We start from the raw sequence: 19892 nt of genomic DNA, 5'->3' as shown, positions 1-19892 counted from the left end.
CACTCACCACAAGAATACTCCACTTTCCCTGTGTGAGATCTTTTATGCACATTAAGGCCGGATTTAGAACGGAAACACTTCCCACACTCAGTACAGGAAAAGCTCTTCTCTGTTGGAAGGGCGGCACCGTCCCTCACAGTCTGAGGTTCCTCAGGATAAGAGGAATACGATGGTTCATCTACACTGTGTGGTGCCGGATGGACATTTGAGGTAGTCGGGTTTTCTCCTGGACTATACTGTGTGATGTCCTCATCTTCTACTTTACAGTCTGGAGACAAAGTGAGACAATCCTCTGAGGTTTTCCTCATCTCCCGTCCATCTACTAAAATAGAAATACAAAGATTATTACTAGACATGAGCTGATTGGTTCCCCTAAACCAGGACTCCGCCCACATCAGGCAGCTTTGTCTCTGAGGATCTTACAATTCCCCCCTCAAGGTAACTAGTAAATGGGTCCTCTGATCTCCTACCAGATGATTTCTTTATTCATGGACCTTAGTCAGAGAGTGAGGAAACAACGAGAACTGTCTTTTATAGGAGTGACAGTGATGAGGGGATTATAGGACGAGTGTCCCCTCCCCCTCTATCACTCATTGCCATCTTCCCAACACAAGAAGTCCTGCACTTCCTTATTTAGTCCATGATTTAGTCATGAATAACAGCGGGGCTGAGCCCAACTGTCATGGAGATCCTGCCAGAAATCTGCACACCTGGCTCGCGTCCACGGACACGAGCACGTGCCCCTGTTGGCGCCAGATGGGCTATTTAAGCCTGTCTGTCACAGACGGTCCCCGCCGTCTGCTCTACAGCATTGTGTGCCCGAGAACCTGATCTGAAATACTTACCTGTGATAAAGACTCGGCTTGTCTGTGACCCATTATCTGCCTGCACCCGACCCCGGCCTGTCTGTGACTTCTCTCCTGCCTGCTCCCTTGTACCTTTGCTTCCAGCCTGATACCTGACCCAGCCTGTTTGACGATCCAGTTTGCTGAGCTGATCCGGTCTGCCGAGCTGATCCGGTCTGCCGAGCTGATCCAGACGGCCGAGCTGATCCAGACGGCCGAGCTGATCCAACTGGGAGAGCTGATCCAGTCGGCCGAGCTGATCCAACTGGGAGAGCTGATCCAACTGGCCGAGCTGATCCAGTCGGCCGAGCTGATCCAGACGGCCGAGCTGATCCAGACGGCCGAGCTGATCCAGACGGCCGAGCTGATCCAGACGGCCGAGCTGATCCAGTCGGCCGAGCTGATCCTATCTGCCGAGCTGATCCTACCTGCCGAGCTGATACAGTCTGCCGAGCTATTCCAGTCTGCTGAGCTGATCCAGGTTGCTGAGCTGATCATGTCTGCCAAGCTGTTCCAGTCTGCTGAGCTGACCCAGTCTGTTCATCCTTCCCGGTCTGTTGATCCTGCCAGGCACCCGTGCCCCTCCTTACTCCTGTGTCTCCTGTTACCTTACTGGGGAACCGGGAGTGGGAGCCATAAGGGAGGCTTCCCTCTGAAATTCGGGCTCAAAACCATTAGGTACATGACACCAACAAGAGGTCAGAGAGTGAGGATGGGGGGAGAACAACCAAGATGAAGACTGGACTGATCCTGAAGACCCCCATCATTGGGTTATTGACTCCTCCCCCTCATTATCACTTTCTGTTTAAGGTTCCAAAGTTTGAGGATGTTATCACATTATTATCAACATGTAAAAGTCTGTGCTCCAATCACATCATCAGATATAAAATGTCCAGCTGGTAGAAAATGGGTGTATTTATATTATGTGTATATATAGCAGTGGGTGGAGTGCAGAGAGCAGAATTCGGGACTATAATGTACAACATATTGTACAAGATACAACAGATAGGACTATATATTATCAGAATTATGTAATGTACAACATATATGTATATAGCGCAGAGGGTCAGGAGTATGGAACAGACAACTTATTGTATAAGGCACTATGCTGTAGTTAGAACTACACTATATTACCAACAGTATTGGGACGCCTGCCTTTACACGCACTTGAACTTTAATGGCATCCCAGTCTTAGTCCATAGGGTTCAATATTGAATTGGCCCACCCTTTGCAGCTATAACAGCTTCAACTCTTCTGGGAAGTCTGTCCACAAGGTTTAGGAGTGTTTCCATGGGAATGTTTGACCATTTTTCCAGAAGTGCATTTGCGAGGTCAGGCACTGATGTTGGACGAGAAGAACAGTTAAAAGGAAGGAGCCATTTATTTCCAGAAGCCCCTGTAGGTAACCCTGGGAGAATTGCTCTGTCAGAGATTTTGCTACACCCAGGCATTGTGCAGGAGACCCAGGTGCCTAGCTCAAGTAACTTCTATAGTGAAAAATAGTTTTTTTTCGTCATACTTGTAAAATCTTTTTCTATGAGTACGCATCACGGGACACAGGGTTAGGCTAATATTCATTGCCTACTGGGTTATACTTCACCTCTAGGTGAATGGACACTGGTAGACCAAAGGTCTTTAGACAGGATGTGATCCCCTATACATCCCCCTCCCATACAGGAAGTACTTCAGTTTTGTAGCAAGCACTAAAAGCGGAGTGCCACCCATAAAATAAACTTTGCAGAAATCAACAGCATTATGCATCAGGAAAAACATTTAGAATTTTTTTTTTTAACTCACCCCTTCAGCACTGTTGCTATGGGGTCCTTTGTATTCTGCCACTTCCTCTCCACGGCGCCCAACATCATTTCCCTCTGTGCCTGTGTTCCCTAGTGCTCTTGGGAGATGCTTTTCATTATTTCCCAGGAGTCAGTGGGCAGCGCCGAGAGGGCTTCATTGCTATCACAACGGGTGGGCACTTCCGACGCCACCGCCTGTTGTGATGGCAATGGCAGAAGTGTATGCCGCTGAGAGCTGTACCTCGCGAGAATGGGCGGTGCATGCTGGTAGCTCAGCTGCACCCGATCCCGGAAGATAGTGCTTGTGGGCTTCACATGCCCACAAGCAAAATGGAAAATGCCAGGGGACACTAATAAAAGATATCTTGATTGCAAATCATCAATAGAGCGGCGATAGATCATAAAAGTGTCAGTTATAAATATATGGTGTTCTAATCCAAAGATATTAATTGAAAAAAAAAAAAGATGTATACAGTTGGAACCCCGCTTTAATCCTCAAAAAGAGGGGAGGGGCCTCTGTGTCCCGTGATGTACTCAAAGAAATGGATTTTACAGGTAAGTATGATGAAAAAAATCCTTTTTTCTTTATCATACATCACTAGACACAGAGTCAGGCGAATATTCATTACCTACTGGGACATCTTGAGGGGGAGGCAGACACCCTGCCAAACAATAGCCATCAGACCTATATGGCAGCCCGCAGTACACTGTGGCCGAAAGCCGAATCCTCGGCTGCTCGAACATCCACTTGATAAAATTTTGCGCACGTATGCACTGAAGACCAGGTGGCAGCCTTACAAATCTGAGCCACAGATACCTGATGGCGAAAAGCCCAGGAGGTTCCTACACCTCTGGTAGAATGAGCTCTCACCCTAAAGGGAGAAGCCGTACGTTTCAGATAATAGGCCTGAATGACCAACTGGTGGACTCAATTGGCAATGGAAGCTGCCTGCCCCTTCTTGGGTCCTTCTGGTAAAACAAAAAAAGGAGTCTGATCCTCGGATCTCTGCAGATCTAGACAAATAAACTCTGACTGCTCGCACTACATCCAAGGAGTGCAGTTGTCTCTCTTCCGCTAAGCGAGGCTGAGAGAAAAAAAAAAGAAGGCAAACCAAATGTCCTGATTTAAATGAAAGGCCGACACCACTTTTGGCAAAAAGGATTGAACAGGTCATAACATGACCCTGTCATGGTGAAGGATCAAGTATGGTTCCCTTCACGGAAGGGCCACCAACTCCGATACCTTTCTAGCCAAGGTGATGGCCATCAGGAAGGCTAGCTTGCATGACAGCAAGACTAATGGAATTTACTTGTTATTCCGCGTACACACGAGCAGACTGTATGACGTACTTAGTCTGGCGTACTTTCCGCCAGACTGTCCGTCGGACTTTCCGAACGGGCTACTTGCCCACACACGGCACTTTTTGAGCGGACTAATACGGCGTACTAAGTCCGCCGTACTATCCGCCCTACTTTTGAAATTAACGGACTCGCCCACACACGCGGAGGAAAGTCCACTCATTTCGAGCGCGTCTCCAGGTAGGCGGGGCCCGCGAAGAAGACGTCGCTTGCCCCGCCGCCTGGTATGGACTTAAAGCGGAGGTCCACCCTAAAATGGACCTTCCGCTTATCGGATTCCTCCCCCCCTCCGGCGCCACAATCGGCAGCTTTCAGGGGGGAGGGGGGTGCAGTTACCTGGATAATCCAGGTAACTGCACCCACTTCCGGGCTAGCTCTCTGCGGAAAGGGGCGTACGTTACGCCCCTTTCCGCAAGCGCCCGCCCCCTTCAGCAAGTGCCCCGCTGCCTGCTGGGAAACACACAGCTCCCAGAGGCAGCGGGGACCGTCCTCATTGCGCAGCGCGTCTCGCGCATGCGCAGTAGGGAACCGGGAAATGAAGCCGAAAGGCTCCATTTCCTGATTCCCATACCCAAGATGGTGGCGGCAGCACCCGAGTGTCGATCTAGCGATCGGCTTCGGGTGCCGACATCGCGGGCGCGCTGGACAGGTAAGTGTCACTATTTTAAAAGCCAGCAGCTGCAGTATTTGTAGCTGCTGGCTTTTAAAAAAAAAAAAACGCAGAGTCCCGGTGGACTCCCACTTTAAAGGGGAACCCCCAAGTCCACAACAGACCCTTGTCCGAGCACGCTACCCGGCCGGCCAGGAAAGGGGGGCGAGCGAGCGCCCCCTCCTCCTGAGCCGTACCAGGCCACGTGCCCTCAACATGGGGGGTGCCTTGGGGAAGGGGGGGCCGCGCAGCCCCCCCACCCCAAAGCACCTTGTCCCCATGTTGAGGACAAGGGCCTCTTCCCGACAACCCTGGCCGTTGGTTGTCGGGGTCTGCGGGCGGGGGGCTTATCGGAATCCGGGAGCCCCCTTTAATAAGGGGGCCCCCGGATACCGGCCCCCCACCCTATGTGAATGAGTATGGGGTACAATGTACCCCTACCCATTCACCTGTAAAATAAAAGTACAAAAAAAAAAACACAACACACGAGATAAAATACTTTATTGCACAGCTCCGGGGGTCTTCCGTCTTCGGGGGTCTTCTTGCCGGACTCCTCCGCTATCTTCTTGTAGCTCTTTTGCTAGCGGAGGAGTCCGGCTTTCTTCCGCACCGCTGGCCTCTTCTCCCGACTTCGGGGGTCTTGTCCCCCTCTTCGGTTCTTCTGCCGGGCCACCGCACCTTCTTCTAGCTCTTTTACAGGCGGTGGCCCGGTCTTCTGTCGCCGCCGCCTTCCGTTCTTCTTCTTCTTCTTCTCCAGGAGATGTTGACTCGACGATCTCTCCGGCCACAATGCCAGGGCCGTGCTGCGCGGCCACTTATATAGGGACAAGGGGCGGTGTCACATGGCTTTATGTCACATGGGTTGGTCACATGGGTTGATGTCACATGGGGACTATGACATCGTAAGGGGGCGGGGTCACCATGTGACACCAACCCATGTGACATAAAGCCATGTGACACCGCTCCTTGTCCCTATATAAGTGGCCGCGCAGCACGGCCCTGGCATTGTGGCCGGAGAGAGCGTCGAGTCAACATCTCCTGGAGAAGGAGAAGAAGAAGAAGAACGGAAGGCGGCGGCGACGGCGGTGACAGAAGACCGGGCCACCGCCTGTAAAAGAGCTATAAGAAGGCGCGGTGGCCCGGCAGAAGAACCGAAGAGGGGGACAAGACCCCCGAAGTCGGGAGAAGAGGCCGGCGGCGCGGAAGAAAGCCGGACTCCTCCGCTAGCAAAAGAGCTACAAGAAGATAGAGGAGGAGTCCGGCAAGAAGACCCCCGAAGACGGAAGACCCCCGGAGCTGTGCAATAAAGTATTTTATCTCGTGTGTTTTGTTTTTTTTGTACTTTTATTTTACAGGTGAATGGGTAGGGGTACATTGTACCCCATACTCATTCACATAGGGTGGGGGGCCGGTATCCGGGGGCCCCCGCCTACCTGGATACCCGCTCGAAATGAGCGGACTTTTCTCCGGGCGGGAAAAGTCTGCTCATTTCAAAAGTACGGTGGACTGGCATACACACGGCCGGATTGTCCGCCGAAATGCGAGTACGACGGACAGAATTTCGAAAAAAACGAAATTCTTAGTACGCCGGACTGCACACTGAAAAAGTCCGCTGAAGCCCACACACGAGCGGGCTGTCCGCTGAAATGTGTTTCGACGGACTAAGTACGCCATACAGTCCGCTCGTGTGTACGCAGCATTAGGCTCAAATGGTTGTTTATACAACACAGACAGCACCAAATTTAAGTCCCAAGGACACACAGGTGACCTAATGGGGGGGAAGCAAACAAGTTACCTCTTGCATAAAGGTTTGGATCAGTGAATGGGAGGCTAAGGGCCTTTGAAAGAATAATGATAGGGTCAAAATCTGACCTCTGATTGTACTCAAAGCCAATCTGATTTCCACAGCCGACTGTAGAAAAGAGAAAATTCTACCAATCACGTATTTCTGAAGATGCCATTTTCTGGCATTCAAACCAAGCAATATAAGTCTTCCAGACCTTATAATAGATCTCCCTAGTGACTCTTTTTCTGGCATTCACTAGGGTAGACACCACTGGTCCCGAGATGCCATGGTCCTTTAACACCCTAGCTTCAATAGCCATGCTGTCAAATTTAGCGACTGTAAATTGGGGTGGAATATAGGACCTTGAGACAGTAGGTTGGGGTGGCACGGAAGCGTCCATGGCCCGTCTATTGCCAATCTTATGATCTCTGGGAACCAGGGCCTTCTGGGCCAGGCTGGTGCCACCAGGATGACTGGAACCCCCTCTCTCTTAATCCTATGCAACAAATGTGGAAGGAGAGGGATCAGGGGGAAAGCATAAACCAGGGAGAACTGGTTCCATGGAACTACTAGAGCATCTACTCCGATTGCCAAGGGATCCCTTGTTCGGGACACAAACTGCTGTAGCTTGTTGTTGAACCTGGATTCCAATAGATCGACCCCTGGCCATCCCCAACAATAGCAGATTTCCCAAAACATGTTTGGGTGTAGGGACCATTCCCCCGGGCAGATCTGCTGGAGATAATCTGCCATCCAGTTCTTTACACCCAGGATATAGAACCGGAACACGTCCCACTGCCCAGGTTAATATGTGGTTCACCTCCTCCTGAGTTGAACCGCACCTGGTATCACCCTGGTGGTTGATATAGGCCATTGCAGTAAACCCTGATGAGGGAGTCCTAAAACTCCACTGTCCAGGACCGTAGGGCCAGATGTACCGCCCCCAACTCCAGGATGTTGATGGGCAGGCTCTGCCCTGCCCTTGACCATCCATCTCCCCTGAGCTGTAAATCCCTCTAGGGTTGCTCCCAAGCCCGAGAGACCTGGCGTCTGTGGTAAGTACTCTCCAAGACACCGGGAGGAAGGAGCTTCTCTTTTGCAGGTCCGATCCTGCAACCACCAGCTTAGGTTTAAGCGTACTTGGGGAGATAAGGACATGGGGTAATCCAGGGCTTGTATTCTCCGGTTCCAAGCCGAAAAAATGTCCTGTTCTATAGGCCTGGAATGGAATTGAGCGTAGACAGCTTCCTCGGAGGACACCATCCTTCCCAGAAGACTCATACAGAGCCGAATGGAGGGTTGCCTGGTGCGCCTTACCAGAAGCACCTGATCCTTCAGGGCACAGATCTTTGGTGGCAGAAATACCTTTGCCTGGACTGTATTGAGGATCAGACCTAGATACTTGAGACTCTGAGTTGGTCTCAAGGCGACATTTCGGTATTTATGCCCCAGCCCAGGTTTTCTAAATACTGCACTGTGCAGGCTATACTGTGTTCCAATACTGTGTACTATACTGTGTTCCAAGTAGAGCTGGGCGATTTTCTCTCTAAAATATATATAAAAAAAAAAAAAAACTCTATTCACGATTTGAATTATTATTATTTATTTATTTTTTGATGGACACCACGCCGGTCCTGAGGAGCTGCGGACAGGAGTTTTTAGTCCTGGTGAAAAAAAAATCGATTTGCTGAAAATTTGAATCGATTTGACCTCTCAACTCGATTCAAAACGATTTTTTCCCCAGCCCTAGCCTATAGTAATTGATTTCTGAGCAGGAGGTCATCCAAGTATCCGAGCACCAAGATCCCCTAGGCCCTTAAAAGACCCAGTACAGGTGCTGAGATCTTTGTAAACACCCGAGGTGCTGTGGCAAGCCCGAAGGGCAGTTCCACAAACTGGAAACCATGTACCTCTACTGCAAATTGCAGGAGCCTCTGATGAGGTTGAAAGCTAGGTACGTGTAAATACGTGTCCTTGATATCGATGGAGGCTAAGAAGTCTCCCACCTGAACCAAGGCTACTACCGAGTGGACTAACTCCATGGGTCCTTGGGTCGTAGATCCGCAGGAACGTTGGATCCTAAAAAAAAAAAAAAAAAAGAAGGAGGAAACTGCTGTAATATAAACTTGTAAACGCAGTACACTGTTGAGGTGACCCACTCCTCCTGCACCACTGTTCTCCAAATGTCCACAAAAAGAAGCAGCCTTCCCCCCACCTGGCTTGGTGCCAGGTTTAGAAGAATTCTGGACCCAGGGTTTTTTCTGGCTCAGGCCCTGTGGCTTGCCCCTGGCTCTAGCGTCCTGTTGGTGGCGGAACTGCCTTGGCGCTGAAATACCTGAGGAAGTCCCCGAGGTTTTAAGCGAGGGACGCCTGGTCCCCCTTACAGAAGCAAGATTACAGATTGCAAGCCACAAAAAGGGAGTACCTGGGTTTAAGATTTTACCCCAGAAGAGAGACCCTTTAATAGGGCTCACTAAGCCCCTATGCAACAATTCCGCTAAGCTCTTTAGCTTGCCAACCAACACCTGGTGACTCACGTGCCCGGGTAAGGAGGAATGAACTGCTGAAAGCGAAAGGTTTTCAGAGTCTGCTCTGTGTTCCACAGCTGTCCCCAGGAAGCGCTGCATGTCACCACTCTCAGCTTAACCACTTGCCGCCTGTCCACCAAACCATCAAATGGCGGCTGGGCAGTTTGGCCCTCGTTCTGGGTGGACGCCATATGATGGCTTCCCAGAACAACTGCTCGGGCACACAGCACATCGATCGCGGCCGCACCGTGTTGCTAGGACACGTGTGACCCCAATCTCTGTAAAGAGCCGTGGCTCTTTAACCATGTGATCAGCTGTGTCCAATCACAGACGGTCACATGTAAACACGGAGATGCCGATAATCAGCACTCCTCACCTAACACTGACAGAGTGTGAGGAGAGGAGAGGAGAGTCGATCAGTGGCATTACCTCATAGGGGGTCATCTAGGTATGTAATCAGGGCACTGATCATCAGTGCCCTGATTACAATTAAGTCCCCACCAGTGCCAGTAATGAGTGCCCACCAGTGCCCTCAAGTGCCAGCAAACAGTGGCCAATAGTGATGCCAGTCAGCACTAGCTATCAGAGACCCCCATCACTGCCTATCACTGCCGCTCATCAGTGCCTCCTTTGCCCACCAGTGCCATCCATCAGTACCGCCTATCAGTGCTCATATCAAGGCCCATAAGTGCAGCATATTCATGCCTCATCAGTGCCAGCTAATCAGTGCCTATAAGTGCCGTCTCGTCAGTGCACATCAGTGAAGGAGATATATTACTTGTTTTCAAAATTTACTGACAGAAACTAAAAAAAACTTTTTATTTTTTTTAAATTTTCAGTCATTTATTTTTTTAGGAAAAAAACAAAAAACCCAGAAGTGAATAAATACCACCAAAAGAAAGCTCTATTTGTGTGAAGAAAATGATAAAACTTTCACATGGTTACAGTGTAGCATGACCGTGCAATTGCCACTCAAAGTGTGACAAAGCTGCAAGTTGAAAAATGGCCCAGGCAGGAAGGGGATGCAAGTGCCCTGTATTGAGGTGGTTAAACGAATTTCCGTGCATGCATTTCTTTACGCGTGGACCGTCCACAAAGGATAAGACAGTGAAAGACACAAGAAAGCTTATTCTTTCCAACAGTCAGCCCAAAAACTCCCCCCTGTGGTCACTGCTACACAGGTGTCCAGCCTTCGCTATATTGACAGATTGATACACACATGGGGCACCCCACAATAAGTAAATAAGGGGGGATTTCACTTACCCATCTAGGTGCAGGGCAACCTTAGAAACTAAGAGCCCAATCTTCACCCATCACAGTGGGTTCCTGTCACTTGAGGACCTTCAAGGACTGGGTACCCTTTACATGTTTTAGGGTCCACTTCCTTGGACCTGTACAGCACCCTGCAGGAACGCCTTAGCTATGTGGTGTCCAGGATTCCACTACGCAGGGCCCAGCGCCCGGAGGTCGCATTACAGACAAAACCTCGCAGGATCCGTGCGGGACTCGGGTACCATCTACCTCAGCATATATGCTTGTTTCAAATGGATACGATCGGTCAATCCCATGATTCATTTTAGAACCATGCTGGGACTTCAAGACCTGGAGCTTGAGAGAGCTCAAACAAACGTGCCCATCCACCTTGCAGACACTGGTAAAAAACTGAAGTACTTCCTGTATGGGAGGGGTTACACAGGGGATCACTTCCTGTCTAAAGACCTTTGGTCTACCAGTGTCCATTCACCTGGAGGTGAGTTATAACCAGCAGGTAATGAATATTAGCCTAACTCTGTACCCCGTGATGTATGATAAAGAAATCAACATTTTGCTGCCAGTTGAACCCCAGAATCTCCATGAATCCAGTCTAGATACATAAATTGTGTCTGCAGCACAGAGAAGGAAGATTATTAGAGAGAAATACAGGAATACAGGACGGGGAACACAGCTCAGGAAAGAGACCAGGGGATTACAGGCTGATATCACCCAGTCCCCGCCCTACTCTGGACCAATCAGTGAGCAGTATGGGTGGAGGAATGTATTTAGTGTTAATGACCCACCTGTGCTGATCTCTGTAGGAGTGTCCTCCTTTATAAATGTCCTCGTTATTCCATCCTCCTCCATAGACTGCTGATCATCCCTCACATACCTCTCTTCTTCTTCTTCTGTTTTAACCTCAACTTTAGAATCTCTCAGGTTTCCACTCTGAATATATAATAAAAATTACATCAGTGGTAACAATGCAGATAATGTACAGATCCATATGATACTATAAGAGATTTTTCCTCATCTACCTGATGATGGTGAGGGATGGTGTGATCTTCCTGTGTGGAATCCCGGGAATACAGAGGACGGGGACATCTCTCTGGTGGGTTTGTGTAGCTGGTTGAATCCACCATGGTGTCCTGGTACAGATCTTTGTATCCTCTTAATATTACAGATTCCTCCATCACTCCATCCTCCTCTTTTATCTCTTTTTTAATCTCAACTTTAGAATCTCTCAGGTTTCCACTCTGAATATATAATAAAAATGACATTAATGGTAACAATACAGATAATATGCATATCCTAATGATACTATCAGTGATTGTTCCTCATCTACCTGATGATGGTGAGGGATGGTGTGACCTTCCTTTGTGGAATCCCGGGAATACAGAGGACGGGGGCATCTCTCTGGTGGGTTCCCATTACTGGATCCATCTGTAGGAAACACACACACTGACTGAATACATTGTTTCTATGCGTTTATCAGATGATGGGGGATCTAGGTGGAGCCTCCGTACTGCTCTCTCCTTTACAATAAAGTCTCCTCTTACCCGGTGATGTGAGGGGCGGCTGATTGTCCATCATGACGTCCTTGTAGAGATCCTTGTGTCCTTCTAAATACTCCCACTCCTCCATGGAGAAATAGACAGTGACATCCTGACACCTTATAGGAACCTGACACACACAATGATACAGTCACCATCCAGACACATCCCTTGTCTGTTACTGGATAATGTCCCAGAATTCCCAGCACCGCTCACCTCTCCTGTCAGCAGCTCCATCATCTTCTTGGTGACTTCTAGAATCTTCTGCATGTTGTGTCTCTCAGGTTTTAGGGAGTCACATGGAAGCACTGTGATGGTCATATGATCACCTGACTTCAGAAGAGGAAATCTCTGTATTGAGGAATCAATAGGAATATCATGTTAGAATCCCAGAATCCCCCTCACCTCTATGGTCAGGTCTGTTTTTTATTAACTCCTTAGCGACCATGCTATAGCCGAATGACAGCTACAGCACTGGCTGCACTTTGCCGGGAGGCCGTCATATGATGCCCTCCCATGCTCTTGCTGCCTCCGCTCTCCCTGTGGCACACATCAGCATGATCTGGAGGCCCTTTACCACCTGATCAGCTGTGTCCAATCAAAGCTGATTACAATGTAAACAGGATTTGCCGGTTATTTTTTTTAAATTATTTTTATTGACAAATGATGCAAAAGACCAATCAGTACGACTTACATCATGCTCAACATGGGCATAACAGAGAAAATATGTAAAATTTTGTACACATAGATGTAAAAGGTACAGAACTACAGTTGTATACTTCCAGTCTTAAAGAACAGTGACAGCCGTGCCCCAGGACGACGTCAGTGTTTAACGAAACGTGCGTCGGGAGGAGTGGCATGCTGATATCATCACGCTGTTTAGCTGAGAGGATGGGAGTTCGCAAGCCGGCTGGCTTTTAACAAACCGTGACATTTTATTTTCTACTTTAAGTGCAACTTTTAAGATTTAAAAAATTCTTTGTATGAAACGATTTACACTATGGGGAGCTCCTTTCTACTTTGGGTAATGCCTGATCGTTTACCTTAACCACTGAGTGATCGAGTTCCTTGGTCGTTTTTGCTGTTCTAATCCATCCTATCAATCAAGTTGTTCCGAGTTGGTGGCACATACTCCCTGGACAAAGGCCCTGGTTGGGTATTAGCTGCAGGCTTATAACAGCTTGCCTTCTGATAAGCATGCACTTTATGTGGTGGTGGTGCACAGATTCTTGGTGGTGGTTTGAAGATAACGCAAGAGTTCATTGATGTTTTGAAACTTATGGACTATTTTCTATTTATTTATATATAGTTTTTACACTTTGGTGTGTTGGACTCAAATTCATATATATATATATATACATATATATATATATATATATATATATATATATATATATATATATATATATATATAATATATGTATATATATATATATATATATATATATATATATATATATATATATATATATATATGGGGGATACTAGCTCCGCGGGACCAAGTGCATATACCGGTATAAGGTGAAACCAAAATACTTTTATTTATAATTAAATCAAAAATAAGGCTTTACTTCAGCGTACAAAAACGTAAATTAAAGTCCGCTTATCTTCAGCACAAATAATACGAAAAGAAAGCACCTACAGTTCTGTAGTCACCAAAAAGTTTCTTTAGAGTCCTAACAGAGATCTTTTGCAGGCTCCAAAACAGCAACACAGCCAGACAGCTCCTCAGACAGGTGTTCAACTCCTTCTCCTCCTCACCACCACCTCTCTACTACTTCCTGTCTTATAGGCTACCTTCTTGGAGGCCATTAACCCCCTGTGGGCCGAATCCCTGTGGTCAGGGAGGGAGGCTCTTTCCCACCCAAATGTCACTTCAGAGCCCCCCAAATTCCGGGTCCCAACTATCTCTCTTAATATAGAGAGGACCGCGAGTCAGTCCTCTCCTAAAACTATCCCCGGAATTTGTCACCCATTTTTGGGTGACCCCCTGAGGCCTACCAGGATTACCTTAAAGGGACCACAACCCGAATATAGGTGCTACATAGCACCCGTCCAGGACCCAACCTTGCGTCCTGTACAATAATTTTTTTTTTTTTTTTTATTTATTTATATTTATAATCTTGTGTGATAGGCTCGTTTATCACAACATCAACCTTTATAATTATAGTGACAAATCAGTCCTTGACACAATACAACCAGTCTGAATGTATAGCAATGCTACAACTAGTGCACAAAAATAATCTCTTATGTACACAGAAAGCAATAACAAATAAAATTCCCCTTACATATGAGTAGTAGTGAGAATGGAGGAGTACCAGACATCCCGCACCTTGTCGTACTTTTTGGGACATCCAGACCCCCCCCCCCCCCCACCCCCAAAATTCAAAAATATTTTTTTTCATAAGGCAGGATCTGGTTCACCATCTGGATCTATTGGCGGATAGATGGAGGATCAGATTGATTCCACTTGAGGGCAATAGCCTTTCGAGCCAAAAATGGTGTTTCCCTTAATAAAATCCTGATATATTTTGGGCATTGTTCCTCATCAAGTATACCCAACAGGCAAATGCACGGGGTCCATAACACAGGGACAGGAAGAACTCTAGACAATACAACCATCACCCGCAGGTCTGCTCCTCACCTCTCCGGTCAGGTGTGTGTTTTATTAATAGAGATAAGAGCGATGTCATGTGACCTCCCAGAATCCTCCTCACCTCTCCGGTCAGCAGGTAGATGATCTCCAGGGTGAGGTTTAGTATCTTCTCAGTCATGTGACTCTGGTCCTCCTCCATCCTCATTGGTGCCGTCATTTGATCTATACAGGTCTCCTTGTAGACGGATAACTCTGGGAACTGAAAGTAAGAATTATTTGGATAGTATTGGTCCCACAATAATAGGATGTGGATCTGAGGGGGGGGGGGGGGGGGGTAATAGGAGGGTACATTGAAGAACTACTGCCCCCATGGGAACACATTTAGTCTGGATTGTTTAATGTTTGCTACACTTTAATGGAAACATGAAATCAGAAATTCCCTTTTCTCTGTTGGGTTTGTTTGGTCTCTGAATTGACCTTGATTAGTTTTAGATCTGCAGACAAGGAATGGTAAATATGATCCTTCCTTTGACTTGTTTGCTCTGAGGCAGTGCTGTGAGGACAATGTCTGGTCATCACGATGTCCAGGAAAGAAGAACTAGCTGACTTTTGACTGGATTTGTTGGCTAATCAGGTTAATTACCAGAACTCTGGCTGCAAGGCTCCATTCTCCGGCAGCCTGCTGACTGACAGGAGTGATGTCACTCTCTGCAGTAAGAGAAGGGATTTGATTGGATAAGAGGGTGCTTTTGATGGAGTAGAGAGCTGTGGGGGAGGAGTCTGTTCTCTTCCTTCCAATGGCAGCCCAGTGTGAATAGGAAGAGGACAGCAGGGGGGAGGGGTTTGTTCTCTTTTTTGCCAAGTATACTGTAGTATCCAGGACCTTGTACAGAGTGGCAGTGGGCTCCTGGGGTTCTAAATTGCAGCATTAGCACTGCCAGAGCCTCTGTCATGGTAAGGTATTGGACTGCCTCCCCTAGATGCACAGCACTAATCGCCAACCACCTGTTAGGTAATGGCACTCAAACAGGCCTCCTCTAATGCCGTGTACACAAGACCGGACTTTTCGACGGAGTGAATTCCGTCGGACTTTGAAGGACTTCCGTCAAATCGGACTTGGCTACACACAATCACACCAAAGTCCGATGGATTTGACTGTGATGACGTACGATCGGACTAGAATAAGGAAGTTCATAGCCAGTAGCCAATAGCTGCCCTAGCGTCGGTTTTCGTCCGTCAGACTAGCATACAGATGAACGTATTTTTCGAACAGACTCGAGTCCGTCGGAAAGATTGTTCTAAATCTAACGTCCGTCTGATTTTTCGACAGCAAAGGTCCGATGAAGCCCACACATGGTCGAATTGTCCGATGGATTTGTTCTGTTGGCCTTTGCTGTCGAAAAGTCTGGCCGTGTATACACGGCATTAAGAATGAGTGCCCGTCAGGTAGTGAAGGACTGCCCCTTCAATCTACTTGGTCTCTTGGAACATTTTACTTCATCAGTGGGATGGTAAGAAGGTGAAGGCTTCCGCCTATTCATGGCAGGAGTTCTGTAACAAGGTGCAGGTGGGAGGACCATCATAGATCATCTTAGAGTCATCTACCTTAGACATCTACCTTAGAGTCCTCCTGAACCCTGCAACCTCCACTTCCTTCAAAGCTGTGCTGCCCACCAACCCTATCAAGAGCCCAGAATACTTCAACTACACTCCCTCTCATAGCCCTTCGTCTCCACTACCCTCACAGAAATATTGAGCCCCACTACCCTGAAGGGGGTCCCTAGAATCCATCAATTATTACCCCTTGCAGCTCTTCTACTTTACTTAGAACCCTCAGTATTTTCCTCCCTCTGACACCAATGATGGAACATATTCTTCATGGCAGGTTTTCTTCCTACTGACCAGCAATGTAAGGGGTTCTGTGCTACATACATGTAGAACCCTCCTAGTTAAGAGTAGGCTGCTAGGTACATTTAGTTAGCTCTTCTATAAGCAGAGGAGCAGGGGGTTGATTGCTTGGGGCTGCTCAGTGTCTCACAGACTGCTGTTCTGCTACTTCCATCTGTCTTTTGGAATTTTTTAGAAGGATAGTGGGAGAGAGAGCAGAACAAGCAGCCTAAATATTAATGGGCCTCTGCCCAATCCCTGGAGAGGTGTGTCCAGTAGGTGGTTGGAGAGCCTATAACCAAGATAGCAAGCAATTGGGCTGCAAGTTTGGAAATGACTTGCTAAGCTATTGCTAGACTTGCCGGGCTTTACAAGTTTGTTGCACAATTGAAGCAAGTTTGCATTGCATGATTCCAGATCAACTTTCCTTGCAAACATTCTGCAAATTCTGGTTTAGTTATGCTGTGCAATAGTCATCCCATCATAGGGTTTACTGTGGCTAAATTTTCTTGCTATCGACTTGCAGAGTTCTTGCTGTAGACTCACCACTGCAACTTTGCTCTTGCTGGAGATTTACCACACAAATTTGCTACATGTTGGAAAAGTGTCAACTAGAACTTGTGCTTCAAATGCTCTGCAAGTGTGCAACTTCAGCACTGAAGAAATCAAAATTCTTATTTAATAACGAACATCCCAAGTGTTATAGATAGTTCAAATGGTAGACGCGTTTCACACACTAACAGGTGCGCTTATTCATTACAAGTGTGCAACTTGCCAGTGAAAATGTGCAGCAAGACTTACAATTCAACACTGCCACAAATTTGTGGCAAGTTATTCTTGCTGTCTGGGAAGTATTCTGAGGACTAAGGCCAGAGTTCCTGGGATCAGCCTGGAGGGCTTTGCCCCTGGGGTAGAGACAGAGGAGAAACCTCAGGGGTCCTTGTTTATGGAATACATCACAGTCCCAGCTAGGCTTGGCTGGAGACCCTACCAGAGAGAGAGAGCCTGGGTCGGAGTCTGGACAAGAGCTAGGAGGCTCTACTACTCCATGACCGAGTGATTACTTGATGCTGCTACACAGGGCAGAAGCGAGCGTGGGGCGATTAATCTTACGAGCCATGCAAGACAGCCAGGATTTGTGCTAAATTACCAGAAGAAAGTACAGTGCAATACAGCATTCAGTTTGTACAGAGCAGCCAGAAACGTAACAGTTCTACAATTTAGGGTATCCCATGCTCCTCTGATTCATATCCAAGTTCCTGTTAGACTGAGTCTTAATCCTTAGACTGATTCTTAAGCCAGTGGAAGAAAATTGAAAAATTTAGCGTGCCTGGCTGTGCATGCTGTGACTGGGGGGGAAATATGCCTGATTACCAATGGCTCATATTGAGGTAGTGGTATATACTCCTGACCCCTGCAGTCCATCATTGTGCTGGCTGCATAATGTAATGATTGCTCATTGTAGGCCACGTATGGTCAGCATGGTCATTGTCTTGTCTATTTATTGTCAGTGCTGTTTGCTTAGAGCAGGGGTATTGAATACATTTTACGGAGAGCCGATCAGCCACATTTTTTGCCAGCAGGAGGTCCGAATTGCACATTTGTGCGAAGACTCCATTACCTCCTCGACCCCCCCTCCCCACATCACAAATCACCCCACACACACACAGTAGTGTGCTCTGCCCCCTACACATGACCTGCCGAACCCCCCCCCCCCAGCCCTGTTACATCACCTGCCCCCACCCCCTCCACGACCCACCCCATATCACCAACCTCCTTCACATCAACTCCCTCACACAGCACTGCCCCCTTAACATTACTCCTCCCCAAAGCACTGCCCCCCTCACCTCACAAATCCCCCCACAGTAGTGTGATCTGCCCTCTTCCCATCACCTTCCGCTTGTTACATTACCCTCACATCACAAATTCCCACTAATCTGCTCTGCCCTCTTCACACCCCTACAGCACTGCCCCCTCTCAAATCACAACCCTACCTACCTTCACAGCCCCCCTCCACCCCACAGTACTAACCCCCAACCTCCCCCTTTAACCCCCACAGTAGTGTACTCTGCCCTCAGAATATCCAAGCCAGTCTCCCCCCTTCCAGAACTGCTTTCTCTCACATTACCCCCTCCTGTAGCGTCCTCTGCCCTTCACTTTACTACCTGATATCAAGAGGCACCATGGTAATATCCTGGGTGTAGGAGGCACAGCTCTGCATTGGGGGCAGCTAATCAGCCGAGTGCTGGTATCAAGCGGACTTCGGGAGACACGGCTCTGCATTGGATGGGAACGAGAGTTTCCCGCTGCTTTTCATTTTAACCAGCAAGTGATTGGTGGCTAGGACCACCCTGCATCCTAGCCACCAATCACTGGATGGTTAATATGGAAAGCAGCCAGCAGCTCTTGTTCCCGTCCAATGCAGAGCCGTGTCTCCGTTTAATACCAGCACTCAGCTGATTACCTGCCCCCAATGCAGAGCTGGGCCTCCGGCACCCGAGATATTACCATGGTGCCTCCCGACATGCAGGGAACGACAGTGGCCGGTGCTGAGGAACAGAAGCAACTAAATGACGCAACAGCGGGTCTGGATGGGAAAGTGGCTCGGTCCGGATCCGGCCCGCCATTTAGTGATGCATGGTTTAGAGGATTATATTACTAGAATTTATCTCCAAAACGAAGAGCATGTTCCGGCCCCGTAAGTGGGGGAATGTTCTGCCCCTGAAGGGGTTAATCTAGGTTTCCACACTATATATGTGTGTATCATCATCTGCTGGAGATAAATGACATCACAGTGACTATGGAGGAAGAGGACGGACATGACGGGGGGTTACTGGGTGTAAATAGAAAATAAGATCTTATTACCTCTTAGCTTGTAAGCGCTAACTTGCAGAGCCCTGTAATAAATTGTATTGTAACTGTACTGTCTGCCCTCATGTTATAAAGACCTGCATAAACTGTCATCGCTTTATAAATACTGTATTATTATTATTATTATAATAATAATTACCTCCTCTGCCACTTCCAGTAACATCTCCTCTCTACGTCTCCCTGACTCACCTTTCACCCAGAAGTTCCTCTTTATACCTGACATCACTTCCTGTCTGTACCTGACATCACTTCCTGCCTATACTTGACATCACTTCCTCCCTGTATTCCATAGAGACTTCCTGTCTGGTTAGAAGTGAGATCACCACCTTGTGGAGCTCAGAGGAACTGCTGCCCCGAGAAACGTCTCATCATGTGAACATAGCCTTGTGCTGTGTGTGTATGTAGTGCATAGCCTTATAGATGGGTGATCTCCACTTAAAGTGTGGTGCCCCTAAAAAAAAAAAAAAAAAAAATTAAAAGTCAGCAGCTACAAATACTGCAGCTGCTGAATTTTAATAATCGGACACTTGCCTGTCCCAGGGTCCAGCGATGCGGGGGAACGAAACCCTCCCCCTCGTTCCCCGCTCCGCTCGCAGCACCGTCATTCGAACTGTGGGCACCCGGCTGTGACCCACTGCACATGCGCGAGTGGCGCAGGGTGCCGTGATACGCCGCACAGTCATCTGGGACACGTGACAGGTCCCAGATGACTGTGCGGTGCAAGGGGAAGTGATGTCACCAGCCCGGGCAAGGAAGAAGGCAGACTAC

At 48.0% G+C, this 19892-nt stretch overlaps 2 protein-coding genes across 2 annotated transcripts in view; both read right to left on the bottom strand.

The window, feature by feature from the left end:
- The window catches only part of LOC143989516 (uncharacterized), a 63950-nt gene that overhangs the window by 33750 nt on the left and 10308 nt on the right, over positions 1-19892 (bottom strand). The window lies entirely within an intron of this gene.
- LOC143989494 (uncharacterized) lies at positions 195-19352 on the bottom strand. The gene is made up of 7 exons (XM_077489634.1): positions 19264-19352; positions 14488-14616; positions 11987-12121; positions 11777-11900; positions 11563-11660; positions 11255-11473; positions 195-322 (listed from the first exon to the last, which is right to left on the bottom strand). Exons 1-7 carry the CDS (start codon positions 19345-19347, stop codon positions 320-322), a joined length of 792 nt encoding a protein of 263 aa, XP_077345760.1. The 5' UTR covers positions 19348-19352; the 3' UTR covers positions 195-319.

This window comes from Lithobates pipiens, unplaced genomic scaffold (genome assembly GCF_037356315.1).
Source record: "Lithobates pipiens isolate NorthernLeopardFrog02 unplaced genomic scaffold, aLitPip1_a1.2 Scaffold_18, whole genome shotgun sequence".
NCBI classification, from domain to species: Eukaryota; Metazoa; Chordata; class Amphibia; order Anura; family Ranidae; genus Lithobates; species Lithobates pipiens.
Note: the sequence above shows the minus strand (reverse complement) of the source record. Positions and strands in the feature narration are given on the sequence as shown.